General features: G+C 40.6%; 1 protein-coding gene across 1 annotated transcript in view; it reads right to left on the bottom strand.

The window, feature by feature from the left end:
• STMN2 (stathmin 2) overlaps window positions 1-24204 on the bottom strand; it is a 38485-nt gene that overhangs the window by 11080 nt on the left and 3201 nt on the right. The window contains exons 2-3 of the mRNA XM_065669405.1: window positions 2840-2935; window positions 2032-2204 (exon numbers count right to left, since the gene is read on the bottom strand). Coding sequence (XP_065525477.1) covers window positions 2032-2204; window positions 2840-2935 — 269 coding nt within the window. The remainder of the gene's footprint in view (window positions 1-2031; window positions 2205-2839; window positions 2936-24204) is intronic.

Genomic DNA, 24204 nt, shown 5'->3' with positions numbered 1-24204 from the left:
AAATCAATGAAATGAAATCTCAGGGACACCAAATTTATATTTCCCACTAAGTATATGCATAATATTAGGCTTCTTAATTGCTGCCATTTCATTCTGTTTCCATATATTTACTAGAGTATTTGTATTTGGTACAGAGGCACTTCACAGACTGAGTCATTGGGTCATACCATCTCTTCGGTGTGTGAAAGCTCATACTGTCAGGCAGGTGCTAGCGCAAATGCGTATTCCTTTCACGTATGGTCATGTGCTTTTACTGAAATGAATATTCTGGCAGAAGTATTGCTTTGAAAGAAGCAATAGTGCTAATGTGTGTGCATTAGGAGCTTAGAGCCCTTGTGTTAGCAATGCAGCAGAAATGGCAGATGTGGCAATGATTCAGTGTTCATCTGAATGAATTATTCAAATAAGCAAGGACCAGAATAGTCAGGTTTCACTGCAAATCAAAACTGAGGGACAGGTTTTAAGGACCTGTCAGTAATCTGGATCTACTGACTTTAATGGGCTCACATCTCACCATACTCCAGTGCAGCCACTCCATCCAGTTCCTTGGAAGCAACCCTGCTCTGATCTGACAGGAGTGAAAGGAGAATGGAGCTGGTTTGTTGGAGCTGCTCCATGTGCTGCCTATGGCATATCTGCTGCCCATGGCATATCTCCTGCCCCTGGACTTCTGTACACATTTTTGCTGATATCTGGAGAAGATTCTGTGCAGGTCAGTTTTAGTCACAAATCACTTGTTTCGTTTAGATAAATGAGAGGCTTAGATACCCCTAAGCTTGCTTCACTTTCAGATACTCTCTGCCAGGGACTCGATGAGCAGCTGGAAGGGGTTGTGAACTCCAATTGAACTGCTGCAAACAGATTTGCTACAAAATAACATTGATCATCTGGTAGAAGGACACAGAAACTGCTTTGGCTCCTGAGGCTTTTCAGGGTCCTGCGGCTCTCCTTTTGTGCCACAGCAAAGATTAACCAGGACAATATATTACCATATCTCCAGTAGCCATGGCAGTCAGCCATGATTTTCCTGAAATGGTGCAACACAGCATAAACCTTGGGCCCATTACAGAGCACTGCCAGTTTTCAGACTGCCAATTCAGGCTGGCTGTGTCTCATTGGCTTTGCCTGTCATCCTCCAAATCATCTGATCTGGAATTTCATCTTCTGAAAAACAACCCAAAAGGAATCTGAGCTAGTTCTGGCTAAGAGCAAATAAAGATGTCTTCAAACTACCAGTCATGACAGAAAGCCAAATATACATTTAATGTGGGCTTCCTGCTGCACGCACCTAGCATTTGTGCTAACCTTTGTGAGGGACATCTAACAACCCTCCCAAACCCTGTGTGATAAACTTACTGATTATGAAACAGGTTTTTACCATTATGGGTAAGGTCATAAAGAAGGGAAGACTTAGTCTGTAGATAACCCTACACGCAAACTTACAGCACTATTGAGAGTGTCTGCTAGAAATGCCTCTCTTACCAGTTGTGCTATGCTGGCATCTTCATTCAAGCATGTGGTGAGTGATTCAGAACACTCTTTATTCAGGGCTTACTTGCCTTCATACTGCACAAACAGGATATTTTAGCTGCCTCAGGTAGGCCTTGTGGGTAATTACCCTGGGCACTACATGGAGTCAAGATCTGTCAGCCCAAACAGGAGCTGTTTGAATTGCATGTCCATCTCTTAGACACCAGAAGAATTGCACTGGGTTTCAGCAACCACTACAGATGCTCTGAAAGAACCACTTGCATTCACACAGCAAGCATGTATATTCGAACCCACATGGGCCTTGTGTCTGAAGCTATCTGCATTTTGTGATGCATATTTCCCAACCATCAAAACCACTGAGGTTTGTTTGCAAGCTGCTGAAAGCAAATAAACTCATTTGTCTTTCTAGTCGTGTTAATTTTTGTCCATGGATGCCACTGTGAGTCAGTAATGGTAATGGAAAACATACAAACAGACAGGAAACTTGGCTCTTATTCCATACACTAAAATTACTAGCATTTTGCTTTTAAGGAAAGATACCTTTCTCCTCTCCTCTGCAGCCTCCAGCTTTTTCTGGATCTCCTCAAGAGATAGTTCTTTCTTCTTTGGAGAAGCTAAAGTTCGTGGTGCTTCTGAGACCGGAGATGGCGGCTTTAGGATCAGTTCAAAGGCCTGGCCCGAGGCACGTTTGTTGATTTGTTTCACTTCCATGTCTGCACAATGACACGAGAAATGGTAAGCTCTTCAATTCTCAGCAATAGTGAGGAGGGAAGCAGCAGAGACATTAGTGTAGCACCAGAAGTACAGATAAAAGATTAAGCATCCTTGCCTTGAGCATTGTAAATGCAATGGCAGATTATGGGCTGAAAACTCATCTTGGGAGAAGTATATTCCATTTTATCTGTAATAGCTTAATTATACCTTAATCTCATAAAGATAAAAATTTACATCAGTTTTGGAAGCTTATTGGGGTTCTGTGTCATTTCACACTCCCTGTGAGCAGTGCCCAAGCTGATTAATTTTTTAAGTGTGCTTTCATTTTTCTTGGTTTCCTTGGGAATTATGCTAGCTATGAAGAGCTGTAATTCTCAAGTGAGTAGTAGAAAAAGAACAGCTCAGTACAACAGGTCTAGCTTTATTAATTTAGTGAGTTGCTATGAAGAACAACAGCCAGCATCATGGGCAACACACAATCAGTAAATAGCAATAGCCAAAACTAGCAAATAAGTGGTTGGGTCAGCAAATTATTCACTGACTAATACTACGGACTGGGATGATGACCTGAGTCATTGCCCAGCACCAGCACATTGTCTGACCTGCAGGATGATTCCCAGAGAAAGACACTCACCATCGTATTTATAGATGTTCATGTTGCGAGGTTCTGGGTAAAAACAGGAGCAGATCAGAGAAAGCATGGACAGCTCCTTCATCTTTTCCTTGTAAGCTGAAATGAGAGATCTTGTTAGCATGCTTCACTTCCCCAGCTCCTCCTGGGGTGACTGGCTGGAGACCAGCAAATCTGCTCTGCCCTCCACCTGGCTGATTTCTCTAGAATATTTACTTTCAAGTATTTCTCCTGAGCATTGAGCCTTCATCAAATCACACATGAGATGCCCAGTACTGCGGAGACTGATTCTGATCTCTTACATGACCTCAGCCCTGGGTGTAATGCAGACAGCCCTCTTTGGTTTATAGAAAATGAATCTGGCTACCAGGAAATGTGTTTAGCATTGGAAGAGTGCCACGACTCCACTCTCTCCTGGCAGGTGGAGAGACATGATGCTCTTACAAAAACTCTGACGTATCCAAATGCAATTGAGAACAGCTCTGAAACAGTGCCCATGTGTTGCCATAGGCAGATGTTAAAGACATTATCTGTTACAAATGAAAATGTCATCCAGATAATTAAAAATAAAACTGGAAATGAGGATACATTTATCAAATCCTTCGCATAATATCCCTATTATGCTTAAGTACTGGAAACAAAATTCTTCCTTCCTTCCTTACTGGCCAAAATATGTCGCTTCCTGGTCTAGCATATATCAGCTGACGCAATAAATACCCTTGAAATTTATCTTTACAGTGTTACTTTTATTGACTTTATAATGCCTATAGGCCCCAGTCGTGGACTGAGGAGGAGCTCATCTTGAAATGGTGATACCAATGCCTAACCATCATACAGTGTTCTGCATTTACCTTTTCTAATTTCTGTCATCCCAGCTTGTACATAGGAAAATTGTCCTGTATCTGGCAAGTCAATGACAGATCCCAGACTAGAGACATCTCCTGGGTCCTGGGGCAATACCTTAGCCACTGCCCACACTGCACAAAGTATGTGTTGAAGGAGGGGGTTGTTTCAGAATTCCTCTTGGCACACACAAATTCCTGCTACTATCAAAATCATATCTACAGAGACAGACACACATTTGCTGCCAGCATGTGAAACATGGCTTAAAATACAACTGCAGCTGGAAGTATTGTATGTAGCAGATTAAATTAATCCTTGATGTTATTAAAGGAAAATCAGACAGCCCTTTGATATTCAAACTGTGGATACATATGGAATTGCTATTCAGCTTTTCTCATAGATGCTTTTGTGCTTTCTGAATATTTTTCCTGCTCAGAAAAGCCCCTGAAGTTAATGAGGGCTTGAGAGAGTTTGTGAGCTGCTCAGTATGGTGGTATTTGAATGATCTATCAGTTTAAGAAGGGATTTCTAGCTGCCAGTGGATGGTTCATTAATCTTATTAATTTGTTTAGGGGACTTTAATCATGGACACTAAATAACCCACCTAAAGGACATATAACTTTTTGGAAACCATTGGTGAAAGCCAGCATCTCCAGTGAAGAGCATACTGAAAATGTTGCTTTCTGTGAACTGAGGTTGTCAAGGAAGCTTGAACTTGGCAAGTTTTTTGGTTGGAAACAAAAGTACCAACTTGCAAGGAATAACTCAAAAACCCTCCAAAGAGGGTCCAACTGATCATGTCCAACTGATGTTTGTTAATAGTCAAACCTAATTATACATTCATTTAGGCCTCCATCCAACAAAGCATCTACCTGCATGCATAACTGTAAGCACACAGGTGTCATTGTCCAGTCTGTCCTTTGAGGAGGGCTTGCCCAGCCAGCTGTCTACCCTACCAGTAGTGCACATCCTTTCCAGGATGGAGGAGTGGAGTGGGAGCACATGAGAGTCAGCAAGCTGCCCGGGAGGCTGCTAAACCTACAAAACGTGGATGCAGGGTTGAGCGTTAAAAACATGGCCACTGATGACATGAGCTGAAAGCTAACCATTCTTGCACAAGGTCTGCTCAATAGCTGCTACAGCGAATACCTACAAATGTCATTGTAGAAAGATCCATACAAAGCAGCATCCAAGGAGCCCTGCCTTTTGTGGCCTTTGTTGTTTTTTTTATCTTTGCTTGACATTGAAGGTGTCTTGTTTTCTAACAGCATTTAAAACAATTAGAAAAAGGTCCCAGCTTGCCATCTGCAAAACGTGGTTGGTGAAAGGTAAGAACGTGCTCAATTGTCTTTCCTTTCAGTACAATAGCTGCACTGAAAGCACACTGGTGAAATCATTGTCCTGTTTCATTCTGGCCACTGACAGAATTAGGATGACTCTCCATGCTTTGTAAGCATTGCATTTTCTTTTTTTCATGGTGTTGATTTACTCTCCATTTGCCCTAGCAAATCCTTCAACCATAGCTGGAACTTGGCTTGAATACTCACAGAACATTCTGGAGGCTGCTGCAACCCTGGGAACCAAGATACCTGCTGTGTTGACAAATACTGTTTTTCCTGTTGGTGACTTTAATGCTGAGGGCCTCAAAGGAACTGAAGAACTACACACCTCACCGGGGGTCCAACATCAGCATGGTAACAACCTCTTCCCTTTGACCGGCAAAGAACAGTTTACTTAGCAGCACTGAGTAGCAGGAGCCCTCTTTGCTCAGCTGTCCTTTCCTTAAACTACCATACATTAAAAATCCCAAAAGCACTAAAGTTAGCCCAGCTAGCAATTTGATGAGTGGCTGGCCCATGTCACACAGGTTGAACAGTGAGATAACTGTGCTTTTCGAAATCCCAAGGAGTTAGAGTTTAAGCCATAGGAGACCGTTCTCCCAAAAATAAATGTTCTATTAGAAAAGCAGCCCACTTAGGCCAGTATGCAAACTGCACAGCTGCTGCGTAAATGCAGTCTGCACAGGACTTCTTGCGTTAACTGAAGTAGGCACAAAAATTATCTGTCTTATAGTGGAGCTTTTGAAAACCCTTGAAGACAAGCAGTGACTGCAACAATGTTTATTTTCCAAATATGTTTCGACTGGCTTGCTAATTACATAGCTCCTTGTGCAGTCATGTAGGGGACATATCATTCCGTTAACTGCGCAAGTTAAATGAAGTAAAGTAAATGATGGTAATCATAATACTACAAAAGCTTTGATAGGGAAATTGCCATGAAAGAACAATGTTGATAAAAGATGACAACAGAATCCTCTTAGTTATATGCAGCAAGATTTAAATGTTTATATGCATGAAAAGCTTCAATGTTGGGTAAGAGCAGAACACTGACTTTTGTTAAAGCCAGAATGGATTTCAGTATGCTTACAGTTTTGCTGTGAATATCCTAGTATTTACAGGTCTTCTTAAATTCTAAAGCTGTGTGACTATTTCAGAACTTCATCTATTTTGTTAAATAAATTGCTCCTATTCAGAGTTGCAGAGGAAGCCTTAGAAATATTATCTAATCCCCTCAAAAGTTTCAACAGCTTCAGAGAAGTCAGATAGCTTTGAAACTCAAGAATGCATGATTTTTTCAGAATGAGTCCCAAATGCACCTCAATATCAGTGTTTTAAGCTATTTTCTCAAACTATTTTTAACAACCCTGTTTAGAAACTGTGAAACCACACCCTGTGTTAGGCGAACATTTCCATGCTCTTTCTTTGTGGGCTTTCTACTTGCTGGTCTAGGTAAGATCTTCTACACGCTTTTAAGGGTGCCAGTGCTACGTCTGTATGAGCAAGCAGGGAAGGACAGCAGAACTGGCTCTCCAGAGGGAAACAATATTAGGGAGTCCATGCCCATGCTGTATGTTATTTTGGGATTCTTTCCTTTAGACTGGTTCAGGCCCATTGATGCCTGCAGCATAGCGGATATAGTGCTTATGCACTAACGCACACCTTCCAGTTTCATTACCTACCAAGTAAACCTGTTTGTGTCCTTGGAGATTGCTCTACAGTGTCAGCCAAAGCATGGCCAGCTGGGGTGTTTGATGATTCTCTTTGAAAGTGCTCTCCTGAGGTCAAATAATACGCTTATTCAGATAGATACATTCCATATTCCTCTACAAAGACAGAAAATGACTCCATTGCCAGTCTTGAAGCTCATTTGCACATTGAGTGAAGCTAACAAGGAAGAGTGCCATGTCTGCCATTAGAAGTCAGCAACTAGTTTTTTGTTGCTGGCAGACATAGGAAGATTAAGGAAAACACTGGTAAAACCACCCAGTCTGTTTTCATCTATTAACTGGTAGGTATAAGGAATATTTTACAGTTTACACTGTAAAATGAAAATCTGTCCTGACTGACAGACCACTGGCAATATGGGTCATATTTTGCTCCTTGGCAAAGCACTGCTAGAACAGATTGCGGTGTCACAGCAGAGACCATTATTCATAAGCAAGGCTATTTTTAACACATGAAAGCAAGAGACATAAGTGTAAATGTTACTTATAATTAATATCTGATGAAAGCAAATATACAGATTTCTTTTGCCTTCCTCAATCCAGTCCACATATAATGAAGTGTTACTGATTTTTGATGGTTCAAGTCCTACCAGCCAACTGGTTCTTGAACTTGTGTACACCTGGAAGGAAACAGAAACTGGCATGTTGCCCATGGTCAAAATATGCAACTGATAATATGGCTCAGCCCCATGTTCTCATGCCAGGTACCTGTGAGACAGTCAGATTTCTGAGACTAAACTGAAATCATAGAATCATAAAATGGTTTCAGTTGGAAGTGACCTTAAAGATCATCTAGTTCCAAACCCCCTGCCACAGGCAGGGTCACCTTCCACTAGACCAGGTTGCTCTAAGCTCCATCCAGCCTGGCTTTGAATATGCCAGGAATAGGGCATCCTGCTTTGATTTCTGCTTTGAAAGAAACTGCAGGGAGTAAGCATTAAGATTAGATGAAGCATCTTTACTGCAAGGTAGAGAAGACCTACTACACCCATCCTGTACATCGATTTGTCATGGATGTTATTGACAAAGCAGTTTGCCGTAGAGTTTCACTTAGTTAATGCTCCTTTGAGATGATAGAGTTTTTGGTCTGTCAAGACAATGCTTTAAGTCATGAAAACCCACATAATTTTGTGAACACCAACAGGCACAATCTTCTGGCCAGTATTTTTGTTTGTTTGTTTGTTTTTAATAAACCATTTCAGAAGTGTGCTGCATACTTTTATGTCAAATGAAATGGTGTTATATGATCATAACTGTAACTGGTTCCCCATAGCTGGTGGAGTATTTGAAGAAAGCTGCATGCTAAGTGTTGGCAAAATGGAGAACTAGTACTGGGACTCGTATATAGGACTGGGAGAACTAAATCTCAAGACGGGGCATGAATGATAGGGATCCTACATATCGTTTAATTTTTAGCACTTGTCTGAGACATATGAGTTTGTGGTCTAACATTTAAGACAGCTAGTTTGCAGCAGTCTTGAAAGCTTTCATTTTAGTCAATGGAAAGATGAGAATCATCAGGTAAAGTCTGGTCCAGTTCCAAGAGAAAAATGAATTAGGTTGTTTTAGGGCCAGTGAATCTCTGTGTTGTCAGAAAACCTAAGGATGTCGAGAGGCTTACAGAGTTGTCAGTAATGGAGGGAATGAAACCAAAAGCCCCTGCAGTGAATACATCTTGTCCATGTTCAGCCATGAGCGATATCTCATTTTGGTGGTTCACAGAGGTGGGGCTTATTTTGTTACTGTCTCTCTGAAAGCAAAACACTTCTCAACAGAGTATTTGGTGTGAGTCTACCTCACTGCCTTGAGTATGTGCTTTTCCAGTTTCCCCAACGAAAATAAGGTTGCTTTAAATTGTACTCACAGAGCATGGGCTCTTTAATGCCCTACAGTCCCCAGCTGTTTCACTGGTGGTAAAGGTGGCATGGGACCCTCACTCGGGTGGGACCAGTCATTGGTGGCTAAGTCTTTAAAATTGCACTCTTCATATACTACAATGCAGTTTAATATAGAGATGAGTACAGAGTTTTGGTTGTGTCCTCTGTCCCTGAAATGTTGGGTATTTCAGTATCTAGGCCACAGAGTAAATTGGTACTATGAAAAGAAACAAGAAACAGAAAACAAGGAATAGAAATTGTGTATTACTGAGTTTCCTCTAGCAGCAGCGACTCTAGCATTTCCTACCTTATGTCCAGAAAATGTATTATTTGTATTATATCTATTTGTGTAATTTTCACTGCTGAAGCAATGAGAAAACCCATTTACTGAACCCTGACTGTTATAGTCACCTGTGACATGAGTTAATGGGACTATTTTGTTATGCTAATGCAACTGCATTGTCAAAATAAGATTTTAATGGAAGATTTTTTTTTTTTTTTTTTTTAGTAATAATCATTTATCTTGTCATGGTTACCCAAAACAAACAGTGATGTAGATGCTTTGCCATTGTCACTATTAGAGAAACTTGGGCCAGATTGTACTGTCTGTTTGCAGAAAGAAAAACTCTCACATTTTCTTCCAGTGTGGAAGGAATATGGACATGTGCCTGTTCAGAGCTTGTCAGTGAACTCAGAGGCATGACAGCCTCATCACACAGCATGCTGGTAGACATCGGGAGAAAAGACAGGAAAGCTATGGGTAGGCTTCTCCTTCTCCGGCTCTGCAGAGATTGGTCTGCAACAGTGGCAGAGCCAGATGCTGCACTGTCATCTAAGCCATCCCTTTGGGGAGCCAGTGCATCACATCAGCATGAGGAAGCCCCTGGCAGTTCAGTTCCAACAGTCCTTCAGGACTGAGGGGAAGGGAACGTAGCCCAGTGCTAATACAGAGGTCTGTGACCCTCCTGAAATCCATTTAAACTTCAGGGAACTTCAGCCAGGGTGAAAACAAAAATTGCAGTGATATTTTTTTCCCAAGGGGAGAAGACCTCCTTCTTTAAGTTCTGCTTTGCCTTTGCAATTTGTTCAAGGCATCTCCCACTATATTTCACTCCTCACCTCCACACCTTTTCTTTCTCCCAATTTTCTTCCCGTAGAGTTTTTTTTATGCAAGAAAAGATGTGAGCTACTAAAGCAGACTTTGAAGACAATGAAGAGAATGAACAGTGAGGAATGAACTCAATGGCTAAGACATCTTTATTTCTTGATGGTTAACTGAAAACAACTGTTCAGTTTTTTGCAGTGAGAAGTTTAATCCCTGCACTTCAGATGCTTTGGCAGAATGCCAATGTTTAAGATGCTGGATTTACACCTACCTTCATAAGAGGCCACCTCAGCCATAGACAGTCCCTATTATCACCTAACTGTGAAAGTTGTGCAAACATCCATAGTTTGCAAATCTTTAAGGCAGCCCCACCCAGTAACTGTTCTGCTATCTGCTGTATTCTAAGGAAGCACTAAAGACTATGGAAATTTAGCTATGGGATGATGTGAACCAAAGAGATTTTCCTGAATGTGAACTGGATGGAAAAAGAGAGTAGGCTGTAGGGTTAGTCTTTATTTGACTCACCTTACCTGCTTGAGAACTGGTGATGGCTTTGTGTACCTACCTGCACAAGGGAAAAACAGTCTCTTTTGGTATTGTAGCAAACCTGGCTGTGTCATGTCTTACAGAAAAATTCCGTTTTACTTTTAGTTCAGGACTACCGATACAGTAATAACAATGATTCTGCACGTATTATTCTAGGTCTGATCCTCTAATTAATTTTCCTGTTCTTAAGAAAAATCCCTATCCCCTGAGCTATCACTCAGAGTCTTGTATGAATGATTTAAAAATAAAAACCTTAATCCCTGGAATTTCTGAATGGGCAGATTTGCTCTCCATGACTTAGTGCTCACTTGTGAAAAGTATTTCCTTCTCATCGTATACCTGAAGGGTTGTGACATACCCTTTCACCAGCACACAAAGCTATTAAACTCTTTTACTTCTGAAACAGGTTACATACAAAATGGCTTAAAAAGCCAGGTATTTCACTCAAAAATTTCCACTAACATGGCTTTGACGATGCCCCCTTGTAAGCAGCACTGAACCAGAATCTGTCTCCATGTAGGCTAAAAGCAGTGTTTTCAGGGATGCTAATGATCATGTATAAAGGCCAGAGAAGCAAAAAGCTTCTTAGAGACACTCCTAACACAGCCCAGCTCTGCTGTTCACAGATTATCTGGTCTCAGGATGTCAGAGGCTGAGGCTACCACCTATACTAGCCTGCCATAACAGCAGCTATTAGAGCTAGCTTCAGGACTTCCCCGCAGCGAGACAACCACCAGAGGTATGATCCTTCCCTCAGAAGTGGCTGTGTAGTGCTTAGGAGCCCCTGGAGCTATGCTTTTTCCTGGCTGCAAAGCCGTGGTGCTTAGTCCTGGGGCCATGCTCATGGCTGCAGCACCAGGGAAGGACTTGCAAAGGAAGTGGTTCTTCAGTGTCCTTGTCATTGTGGGATGGACTGTGTTACAGCTTGGAAGGTGCAGAGCCTGCAGGGAGCCTGCTTTCCACCACCAGCCTTGCCATGTAGATACCAGTCACCACAATGCCAGTGTGCCTATGCTTGTGCTGATCCTGGCACGGCAAGGGAAGCACAATTTTGAGTCCTTGTCTCCCTTGAGCACCCAGCAGTTAGGGACTAGGAGATGGCTGCTGCCTCCCAGTAAACTCTTAAGGGGATCTTCTTATTGCATGGTGGGAACACGTGGAGGTCCACCTACCTATGCACTGCCTTCTGTACAAACAAGTTGGATGCCAACACCCCATGCAAAGAGCTTATGGTGTAAATGATAAAAGACAGGCAAGGGATGCTGGGGGAGAAATTACTCAGAGTCGAAAAAACCTGCCTCAGGTCACAGACCCTCTCTATAGGAAAGCTTAATGGAGAACACAGGTCTCCTGATTTCTGGAGTGACACCTCCAGTGGCACAGGCTGTCTCCTTGAGAGTGCTGCTGGCAGTACTGGTGTTGGCTGGTGAAACAGCCCCTAGAGTGAGGATGCAAATCAAGTATGATGAAATAAAATGGCAACAGTTCAGTTATGAAGCCTACTATGATCAAACAGTATCTTCCCAAGGTATGAATCGTGCTACGGGTTCTGTTTTAGTGCAGTAAGACTGGGTTACTAGAGCAGGGTGTGACAGAGCTGGCTGCCAGTATCTTTCATTTTTCTCATTCTCCCCTTCAGCCACGTGTGTTTGGAACAGTGGCATTTCCTCAGTTTTTCGTAATGATCTCTTCAGAGGCTTCCAGTGACTTAATTTTGCATCACCTTGATCCCTGTATATGGGCTCAACAAACTTTTCCTGGTCTTGTAACATCTGGCCACATGTCACCTGCTGACATTGGATGTCTTTTTGTTCCATGGCAGCTGTGTATTATCATGCCTAGAGAGTAATGACATAATCCTGGCATGTTGTCAGTCTTAACAATAGAAACAGGAGTTCTGCTGCTGTTTCTTTTCATCTGGACACAGTAGATTCTTTCTGGATTTGTACTGGTATAATTTCGTATTATGAAATGTCATCCCCTGTCTTTGGACTGAGATCACTGTCAAAACTGTTCTAAGAGCCATTCTGAGCTTCTCAAGAGAGCAAATTTGTAGCAAGCTGGGCTTGTTCATCCTGGAGAAGAGAAGAGAAGGCTGCATGAAGACCTCATAGCAGCCTTCCACTGTCCGAAGAGGGCTATCTACAAGGATACTGGGGAGGAACTCATCAACAGAGACTGTAGGACAATAGGACAAGGGCTAATGGGTTTAAAGGAAAGTTCATGTTAGATATAAGGAAGAAGCTCTTTGCTGTGAGGGTGGTGAGGCACTGGAATGGGCTGCCCAAGAAGTGGTGAATGCTCCATCCCTGGCAGTGTTCAAGGCAAGGTTGGAGAGAACCTTGGGTGCAAAGCGTTTGACACTGTCCCACACAACATCCTTGTCTCTAAATTGGAGAGACATCAATTTGATGGATGGACCACTCAGTGGATAAAGAACTGGCTGGATGGCCGCACACAAAGAGTTGCGGTCAATGGCTCAATGTCCGGCTGGAGACCAGTAACGAGTGGTGTCCCTCAGGGATCGGTGTTGGGACCGGTCTTGTTTAACATCTTCGTCGCTGACATGGACAGTGGGATTGAGTGCGCCCTCAGCAAGTTTGCCGATGACACCAAGCTGTGTGATTTGGTTGATATGCTGGAGGGAAGGGATGCCATCCAGAGGGACCTTGACACGCTTGTGAGGTGGGCTGATGCCAACCTTACAGAGTTCAACCACGACAAGTGCAAGGTCCTACACCTGGGTCAGAGCAATCCCAGGCACAGCTACAGATTGGGCAAAGAAGAGATTCAGAGCAGCCCTGCAGAGAAGGACTTGGGGGTGCTGGTCGATGAGAAAATGAACACGAGCCGGCTTCAGTGTGCGCTCGCAGGCCAGAAAGCCAACCGTATCCTGGGGAAGTTTAGATTGGATATAAGGAGGAAATTCTTTCCTGTTAGGGTGGTGAGGCACTGGAATGGGTTGCCCAGGGAGCTTGTGAGTGCTCCATCCCTGGCAGTGTTCAAGGCCAAGTTGGACGAAGCCTTGTGTGGGATGGTTTAGTGTGAGGTGTCCCTGTCCATGGCAGGGGTGTTGGAACTGGATAATCTTGAGGTCCTTTCCAACCCTAACCATTCTGTGATGCTATGATTCTGTGTTCTGAAAGCAAGACAGTAATGCAGCATCAAGCAAAGGAATAGCACGAAATCCTTCAGCAAAGAAGCCAATTTAGACAGAATGGATAAAAAATCCAATTTTTTCTGTTTTCATCATTCAGGGAGTCTTAGCTGTTGTGTACCTCAATCAGGGGAACAGAGACACATTACTACAGTTCCAGTTTTCATACACAAACAGGCTGGTCCTTGTCATTTTTCTGGGACCAGATACGCATGTGGCTTTAACAGAATAGTAAGTCACATGTAAAATGTGACTTTTTTTTATAATTCATACTGGGCTTGTAACCACAGCCCTCATTAATACACATCCTGTGCCATTCCATAGTGCAGATATCTTGATATCTTCCAATATTTTTAAAATCGTGCTTTGAACTGATGGAGGCCAAAATATGAGTTATTCACAACTCAAGGCTCAGAAAACAATAAGCAAATTCAATTGCAAGGTGCATTTCCTTCCTTTAGGCAAAGAAAATACTGAGGGTAATCAGCTAAGTAGACACTTGTGTTTACATATTATGGGATAAATGCAATTATAATTTACAGTAGCGTTGGACTTGATCTTTACATTCCTTGCTTGCTGAGTCATTCCACTGAGTGCAGAACCTACTGCAACTATTTTCACACCATAATTATCAGGAGAATCAATTTTACAGACAATATGCTGCTGTGAAGGCTGTGGAAGGTACCCTTCAAACTAATTATTTCATGTAGACTAGAAAGCTCACCTTACAGTGTCTGAATAGCAGACATATAGAATCAGTCATTATTTAGTTTATACATATGTTTATACATAAAAATGTATACATAGACAGCTTATTTACATATGTTTATTGGTGGATTTAGAGCAATCCACATGTATTTAATGTACTTAACCTAAAGCCAAGTACGTGTAACTGCATCTTTATTCTACTACAATCACTCTTCCTGGCTGCCATGACTACCGACTAAATGTTGAAATGCAAAAGACAATGAAAGGAGGCAGTCTGAAATATCAGATATTCTTCTGGGTTTTGAATGGAATTTTAACTTTGTGGGCCATTTTAAAATAAGGATGTCTCATCAGTTTGAATAAAGGCATCAGTTTGTTGTCTGTACACACTTGCAAATGATGTATGCAAGTAGATTACTTAAAAATGAAGGGTTCCTATCCTTGCAATAATACAGACAATGGCATACACACTATAACTGCGAACTCTGTTAATTAACAATAGTATTTAAAATCTGAATGCTCTTAGTAAATGACAAAATAAGCTCTTAGTAAATGACTTTAAAGTGTCTGTATAAAACTGTATTAGAATTTGTCTATTCACGTAATTTGTATTTGTGGAGGATTTCACTTTAAGCCCAAGGAAGTGTGATAATTGAAACTGTGTCATGGACACCCAATAGTCTCATTTATACTCTGCTGCTTTATGTCATATGGTTTAATTCCCCTTTTTTTTCATAACAAAGACTACAAAAGTTTAAATGCTTTTATACAAATTTAAGAGTCTACTTAGTTTGGTATATGTGGGAGCAAGGGGCTGTATTTATTTGATTACAAGATATTCCAAAGGACTGAATTTCTGGGTCTAATTTAAGAATGTCTCCCTAGGAGGAAGCCTGTCAAGGGTGTGTTTATTCCTGGAGAAATCATTTCATTCAAAAATAATGTCTTTAGGTTTTGAAGGACTTTGAAAGCACTGCACAGAGTAAGCAAAAATGGAATCAGCTCCCTTATCAACCGTGCTGATATGAAGCAGAATCGGTAAACCTCATCTTTTCATTTGGCATTACCTCCTAACCTGTGGGCAGCAGAATGACTAGGGAAAGGATTTTTTGGCAGGTCCGCAAATCTAGAAACTGGGGCTACTTCTAGATATTTCATTGTTCAGTGCTCACTGTGAAAATTCATTTCACAGCAGTTAAAGACATAAGATAATTTTCTATTAGTCTTCTACAGAGCCCTCAAGAGAACACAAAAGCCCAAGTGAGATTTCAGATGATTCAGTCTATGTCTACATAAACCCATAATTGTCAATGCTGAAAGGTGAAATCTAAGCACCAAAATAGAAACAGACACTGAGGCAGTGACTTTTTTCCATTTTTTTTTTTTAATAAATTTACAGAAATATATTCAGTGCATGTAGGCCAGCTCTAAAAGTCCCACAAGGAAGAGTTTTTTGCTGTTTCTTCCATCTTTCTTTTAAATGGGTCAGACTGGGAAAATGGAGAGATGAAGGAGGCAGAGGTATGTATGACTCAGCAGGAGGGGAGGTTAGGTTCAGCAGTAGTCAAAGGTGTTTGGTGCTGTGGAGCTGAACCTGGGGTACTGCATCCAGTTCTGGTCCCCCAATTTAAGAGGGACATGATAAAACAGGTGAAGGTCCAGTGGAGGACTACCTGTGAAGCGTGGTAGAAGGGGCAAGGTTGTTTCATTGGGCAAAGATGTGGCCAAGGAACAACATACTAGCTGCTTGCAACTATTTGAAGGAAAGATCAATGAAATGACAGGCACAAGCTGTTCCACATAACACCTGTGCTTTTGTGGCTCCAGATTTTTCTATATGTTCGTTAACTAAACTATGTTATTATTACTAATTACCTGATTAATATTTTTACTACTTCTACTATAGAAGTATTTCTATATTTCTATTATTGTACCCAGACATATCTTTATGCATATATTCAAATATTTTGATTGCTTCCATTAAGCAAATAATGATACCACTCAACATCACATTGCTAAAATATATCATAGTTGGGAATAGATGGTAAACATTACAGAATACTTTAATCAGAAGATATGAAAATGAATGGGGAAAAAAAAAAAACAAAGAATGACAGCCTCTTTGAAGCCATGTGGATTGGGCAAAGAAATTAGTATATTATTCAGAATTGATTAAATTGGCTGGGATAAAACATTTGCTAGTGGAATATTTTGTTACAATCGATGCTACAATAAAACTAGAACAAGAACCACTGGTCAGAGGAAGCGACTTGTGTTTCAAGTAGCTCTGCTCTGACTTGCATCATAGAAATACACAGATTCTTTATAAGATGTAGAATTAATCTTAAATGTCTACGCTGTAACAATTTATATGGACTTTCAGTAATGTGACTGCTGTAAATGAAACCTTTCATAATTCACCTCTTTTTTTTTCTTTCTCTTCTCCTTCCTTTTCAATTCAGTGATTTTTTTTTCCTGTGCTGAAATATTACTGAAGATTTTTAGAATTCATTTGCTCTGTCTGTCTATTTATCTCTCTGCAGCTATCTATCTGTTAGACAGAGCCTCTCTGTCTCTATTTTTCTGCAGTACTGGCCTCCACTTAAGCAGAAGAGGATCTTGATGAATTCAAAAACACCGCTCTGCTACTAAAAGGAACCACACGAGGAGTCAATCCCTGCAGAGATGCTCCATTGGTTTCTGTGGGGCTCTGGTGTGAAGGTGCTTGACTCATTTAGAATAAAATAACTAGATTTTCAGAGCACTGTGCACCAGCATGTCCCAGCATCAGGAGCCTGTCACTCAAGGCAAACCAGAACTTATTCTATGTATCAGACCAACCTTTCTAACAGACTTATCAAACTTCCAGAACTGGGTTGGCCTTCATATTTTTCAGTGTGTTGTACTTTTTCAGTAAGTAGCAGGACCTGGAGATAGCCAAGCATCAACTTGTAGCAGTCTGGTTTTTCTCTTTTTTGTATAATCAAATTCTTTTTTATGCATTAAAAAGTCTCCTTTCCTGTATAATCAAATCCTCCTTTATTAGTGTAGCTGGCTTTTGTATGACTTTTCAAAATAATAGAGATGTTTCTTTCCTAAGATTATGCTTTGGGAGATTTAAAGGGGGAAAAAAATGGGTTCATCACACTTAAATCAACATGGGTCTACTACCATAGATTTCCACTGTTTAAGGATCTAATTCTAGCAAGGCTGGTGTTCCTGGCCTTTGCATATCTGAGCAGCTTAAATGTGTGACCCATACACCACAGTGAGACATTGATATTTCCTACCTAATGCCACCCTTTTAATTCCAGTGCGCTAGAAAATATGGGAGACTTCCTTCCACTGAACATGTCATTGTTGAGTTACAATTTGGCCTACAGTTTTCTTGGCTGGAGGGCTTCCTCTTGCTGAATTTTGGAGAAGATCTTAGCAAAAATTATTTCACTATTTCTAGGGAGATGACTAGGGAAAAATAGATGCATGCAGTAAACCAAACAAGCACTTATTTTATTTGTTTGGAAGGCTCTAGCGCTTTGTGCCAGGAAATCATTCCTCATTTGAAAAATCTGCCCAGACCTGGCTGTGGAAGAAGTGGCTGAAATATCTGATTTCAAGATTCAACTGTGGCTGGCAGAAACACAACCAAGCTTTACAGCCAATTGATTTGCAGTGCTCCTCCTTGTCACTGTGGACTAAAGGAGAGCTGGAAATCAGAAAAAGAAAAGAACTACCCTGTGGTCTTAATTCCCTCCTTTCTGGCCCAACAGAAGTGTGGAGGATTAGCAATTAGCAGAAGGAATGGGTTGTGTGAAGGGACAGCAGCTCAATCTGCCCGATGAAAGAAATTGCAAAGAGAGGATGAATTAAAAATAAAAGAACAAGAAAAAAGGTAAAGTCAGTCAGGAAATGGGATGATTGAAACTGGACCAGGAATGAGGGTGATACTATGACTGAATAGATGATGAGATTAGGTTATGAAAATGAGGGAAAAAATACCAAGGAAATGGACTGGGACTGGAAATCAGTAGGTGGTGGAGATGAAGCAGATGGAAAACTCTGATGAGGACAGCAGATTGCTCACAAGAATGTCTTCCCGACTGCTAACTCAGACTTTAATAAGTAAATGACACTAAAAGACTACAAAAAGTAGCAGTTCAGGGGCAGACTGAGGTCCCTAATACCCTGTTTCCAGTCTTTGTTTTAATCTAGGAAATTATATCCATCTGATCACATAGAAAAATACTAAATGTAATTTTGTAACCTTTGTATTGTAGATTACCCGTTTGCTTCTCTAAATGCCTTGAATTTTCTGCCAGGGTTCAGTATTTATTCTTACTGCGGCAATTTTTTACCCTTGACAGGACTGTTCACATCTTCTGTGCAGAAATCAGCATGCCAGCAGGCCTGAGACCTCTAGAACAGCATTGGCAAGCTATGCAGACTGATAATTACAATTTTGCAGAGCATTTAAAAGTACCCCTGTCATGCTTAATCCTGTTTTTCAGGCCTCCTACCACTAAAAGGTGAAATTCTTTACACCATTAATCTAATGCAGTATGATTCTCTAAGTAAGATATTTCCCTTTTTAATATTTCCTTGAAAAAAATATAAATGCACTTCAAAAAGGAAGAACTTGAATCCTCAATGCAGATTAAAATCAGTATCTTACTATTAGCTTTCTTAAGAAGTCATTATTGATATTTTTCTTAGAAAATAATGATGTTTAGAGATAGAAAATTATTTCTCCAGCAGGAAGATACTTGCTTTGAGAACAAGCGGGGTGTTGACAAATATAAATATTTTGGTTTTTAAACCACAATGAGTATGAGATTCTTTCCTATCTACAATATATAATATTGAAAGCTCCCTGATTACAGACTTGACAGTGTGGAAAAGAAAAAATCTAAACACATAGAAAAAATATTAGCTTAGAAATAAATCTTTTGTATTACTCTACATAATAAATTGACTAAATGCCAGTAAAGGCTAATCATACTGGGTATAGGAGTGAATTTCACTTTTTAAAACAAGTCTCTGAAAAACTCTAAAGCTTGATTCATGCATCCGTTTTAAATCAGAAGATTTCCTAGGAGCACGCGAACATTTTTTTACAGATCCATTCAGGTAACTGGAAGAATTACAGTACAAAAACCAAAAAAACAAATTTTGCTACACTTTTATGTACAAATATAGCTAAATTATTTTGTACGTCTTTGACCTGGCTGTAGCCTCTGCAGCCTTTTGTAAAGGACAAAAGTCCTTTGCTGAAATAATTACCTGTAATAATATTGAACTGCAATAATAGTAACTGTAATAATATTGAACACTTCAAGGAGCCCTACCAATGAAATCACATCAGAAGACATCCTAGTGGAAACCAGAGGATGAATGTGAACATATCAGAAATTTTAGGCCAAAAGGACAATTTGTCTATTCAATAACCTTAGATAGGATCAAAAATAGTACAAAGATCAAAAGTTTTAGCTACAGTCATTTAGTGACTAGTGATTGTATTTAAATGTAAAAAATGTAAGCATTATAAGGTACCTCAGCTAGCTTCAGGTAAAGTACACCTTACCTTAAGGTAAATTCTCAATTTGAAGGCTTCTACACCAATCAGTAACATTAAATATATACATCATTATTCTTTCTTTATTTAAAAAATCCCCCAAGGATTATAAAAAGAATTTGAATGCTAATACAGCTTCAGCTGGTAAATTGCTTGTTTTCCTAATTCGATCACTATGGATTTTGCAACTTTTGTAACATTCAAGCATTGTTACACATTTCCATGCCCCTCACATCACAGCTCTGGGGTAAGTAGTGAAGATTATCCCCATCTTAATGAAGAGAAAGTCAGTTCATGAAATGTTTAACGGACAAATCTGATAAAGGAGCTAGGTGCCTAAACTGATGTTTAACAAAAATTTAGGCTTCTAAATCAAAAATGTAGATTCTGCAAATTCCTGCACGGCTGCAGAGCGATCATGAACATCCATAAATAGCACGATTTGTGCTCATCAAATCGGTGGTGCACTGTAGTGTGCTACTTTTTTGTACAAGCAAAGGTGCCTCAGACTTGAACTGTTTACTCCCCTAACACTGGGAACTGGATGTTCCTCCAACCCAGACCTTGTCCTATGAAGAAATCTGCGTAGCCTATTTCATGAGAGCATGTGGCATGCATAGATAGGACAGGGTCCTGCATAAATGGAGGGACAGCCATTGCTTTCTTTTAACATGCAGCAGAAAGGAAATGTTGCTGGCACTTTTATGGTCCTTTGGGACAACTCTCTACAGTGAGCACCTTTGACTGGGAAGTGCCAGAACTGGGTTCAACCTCTTGCAGAAATTAGGGAATTCAAGATGAAGGGTCCCATCTGCCACCCAATGAAACTCAAGTTTTATTTTCTGCTCTGGTCTATTTTGCTGTATCATGCAAAATCCAGCAATGGTCTTATAAGCCATAGCTTCCCACTTATAGGTGGAGGTCATCTTCCCTCCTGTGAGCTCTCTTGTCCTCTCTCCAGCATGATGCTCTTCCCACAGGAGGGTGGAAAGGGGCCACAGCTTGGTGGCTCTAGTGTTATCTGGGGAGGGACAAGGACCACCACATCCCAGCAGAATACTTGGAGGCCAACCACCAGTTTGCCTGAGGGGCAGGAGTGCACTCAATGACACCTCTCTTTCCTCCCACCACAATGGAGGAGACTGAAGTAGGGTTTCTGTGCAGCCACAGATTAAGTGCCCAAGGGACGGCTGAAATCTCACCATTCCCCCCTGCATCTCCCTCTGGGTCACTAAGTGTTGAGTACCTTCACTCTGGGCAGCCCCCCAGCAATATTCTGTTCGGCCATAGCCAGAGGCACTAACCTTTCCTGGTGTGTTGAGGAGGTACAGTCACACCTGGATCCCACCACAGGTGCCTTAGAACTTTAGTTACTCTATCTTAAGTCACCTCTCTAGACTACACCACCTGCTTGGGGAAAAAGAATCCCCCAAAGCCCCACCAAATCTTAACAACAGTGTTTCGTGGTTGAGTGCACGAATGATCACATCTCCACACAGTAACTGCTACAACAGTGATGGGTTTTGTGTATTAGAATGAACGCATAAGTTGTAATTTATTAGCGAACTTCTTGGATTAGATAAGTATACCTTTAAAAAATACATTTCTAGATATCACCAACTTCAGCAAAATTGAATGTCTTGTGTAGATGCTGTCATCGGTTTAACTGCACATCCTGGCGGAAACAGCTTAAATTCATTTCATTGGTTAAACTATATTTTAGCAGACAGAAAAAGGGAAAATGTAATAAATGGAAAATTAAATAATTACAGAGTAGTTTTTTGTGCTGGTATTGCTCAGACACACGATGTCTTGAGTATTGTGATCCCAGGAGCCAGCCTTTGTGCATTGGTCCATTTCTTTTGACTGAGGATGCAGATCTGTGCAGATTGAGGTCTCTGAAGCAACTTTTTTCTGGTTTTGAAAAGTGTTGAGCAACCAGAGCAATAAATACTGCCTGTGCTGTAGCCATGGGCGCCCAGCACCTTGCAGGATTGAGTATGCATCCCAGGTAGAATGGCTGGCTCATGATCACAGGGGGACTCACATGGAAACCATCAACACCTCAGACTGTATCCAGGGAATTCACAGCATGACCATTTTGTGCAGCCTAGAAAGAACTGTGAATGGCACACATTCCTTCAAATCATCCAGCACTTTCTGTGGCCCCCATGGGATGAGGATCAGCTGATGGTGCTGAGGTTAGTGGCTGAACTCCCTTGGCTCCAGCGAAGCAAGCCTTGTTTGCAAAGTTGGTTCATCTATCATCCATTTTATGGATACTGCTGAAGAACACGTTCTCTATAAGCTACCTGATAACAGCAACAGATTTTTTGTTTATAAAGGTGACTTGTATGGAGGACACTGGATTTTCGAAGGTAGTTACTGCAGAGATAAGTGAGCACTGGTTCATGATGTGATATTTGATCCTCCTTAAAGCACCGGGCAGTACCAGCTGTGAAGGCTGGTAACAGAAGCTGACAGGCAAATTTACTCAGTAGACATATATAGCCTGGGGGGAGCACACCAAGTGAGAAGGCTTGTTGGAGGACTTTAGTCCCAGCTGTGATTTTGCCTGCTGGTCACAGGGCTAGGAGCCACCCTCAGTCACTCACATTTTAAGTGGTGGCTTTCTTGCTGCATAATCTTTATAAAACCTTTTACCGAGTTCATTTTCCAACTGTATTAATTATTTGGAGTGACACCATTTTAGGATGGTGTCACTTCGAGACACCTAGAGCCCGATGTTTTTCAGGAATGATGAACATCTCTTGTTCCCTTTGATTATGAAGGTAGTTAAATTAGACCTACATGAAAATGCTGCATGGGTCAAAGTATTGGCCAGACCTACCTGTCATAGGAACATTTTGATCTCTCTGTTTCAGACTACATAATAGTGCCTACTACTCACAGAAGGCTCTTAGGAGAAGTAATAAGTTAATTTCATATCGTCTTTGAAGGCTAAAATACAATCTAAAAATATTGCTGGATTTGAGTGTCCCATCTGTCTTCTGCAATGAGGTGGTTGGGTGTTTTTGGTGTTTTTTTTGGTTTTGTTTTTATTAATGCTATTAATTTTAAAATGGAGAATTCTTTTGTAAAGAAATAGCTATAAATGCCACCAGAGAAATTCTAACCATAAGACTGGATTACACATATATTAATACTAAAAAATAGCTGTGCAAAATGTGATCTAGAGAAATGTATTATTGCTGTAAAATTCCAAAGAAATGAAAACCAAAAAAATAAATCCACAATGAATTAAAGGCGATTCAAATTGACAAAATCAATGTGAATTAATTCCAGGTATACTTTATCAAACAAGGAAGCCTTTAGTCTAAATAGAGCTTATATTAGAACAAAGAGGTGATGGAGGTGGAGGTGAGAGAACATTTTAGAAGTGTTCAAGCTGCTGAATTTTATTTTTATTTCCTCAGCATGTTGTGGGATCTCTTCCATAAGATGATGGAATAGATGATGCTTCCATACTCCTGCCTGTACTTCACAGGATAAGTAAAGAACTGCTATGAAGCAACATAAATTCCCAGCCATATGGACTGTTTTTACTGCCTAAATTCTCCATAGCAGGAAAGAGTAATCTACTTTTTAAAAACAGGGGAAGAATGTGAATGGGTGTTAACCTTCAGGTCTCCAATGAACTGTACTTGCCACCAACTTTATATTAGCTTAGTAATCAAAATTTTTGGAAAAATGAACCAGCTGAAATGTTTCTTCTAGATCTTGGTAAAAGTTGGAATAACAGTGTCTCAGTCAAATCACATTTCTGCTGACATTATGAGACAACAAACTCTTTTCTGAATCTTGTCCAAATTCATTCTCATCTTAATTTCCTATTTGTCTATTCAAATATGCAATTTTATGACAGTTGAAAATAACGTAGTGATGATTAGTGTTAATTTATTTATAAAAGGGAAAGAACTGCATTTATTTATAAAAGCAGGAGGTTAAAGCCTTGTGCTAAAAACTGCATAATATGCAAAGGAGCATGTTCTGTCCAAATGCAGCCTGGCGCCTAGCCATATGCTGTTTAACTTGAAGCTTGTCGCTGCCATTGATGTCCAGATGACTACTCATGCACAATTGTGGAATATCAAGCAATTCTTGAAGTGTACTGGCAGATCAGAGGCAAAATGCTTACCCCTTTGAAGTAAAGCCCCCTAGTTATTAAAATAATTAAACCAGTTAAATTCAACAACCATAGTTACTTGTGACTTCATATGTACATTTGTATACCATATAAAAGAATAATGCAGTACTCATTTAATAGACAGTGACACTGCTTCCATCAAGCTAAGTATGGAAGACTGAGCTTGTAACTAAAATGCAAATGACAAGTAGAAGAACAACTCTGAAGCACTTTTATAACAGTTTAATAAGTCTTACTGAGATATGCAAAGGAGGCAGCGTGAAGCTGCCTGAACTCTCTCTTCTGTTTCCTCAGAATCCCACCTATTTATAACCTCACAGAGTTTCTG

This window comes from Lathamus discolor, chromosome 2 (genome assembly GCF_037157495.1).
Source record: "Lathamus discolor isolate bLatDis1 chromosome 2, bLatDis1.hap1, whole genome shotgun sequence".
In the NCBI taxonomy this organism is placed as follows: domain Eukaryota; kingdom Metazoa; phylum Chordata; class Aves; order Psittaciformes; family Psittacidae; genus Lathamus; species Lathamus discolor.
The sequence above is the reverse complement of the archived record's forward strand: the minus strand, read 5'-3'. Positions and strand labels throughout refer to the sequence as shown.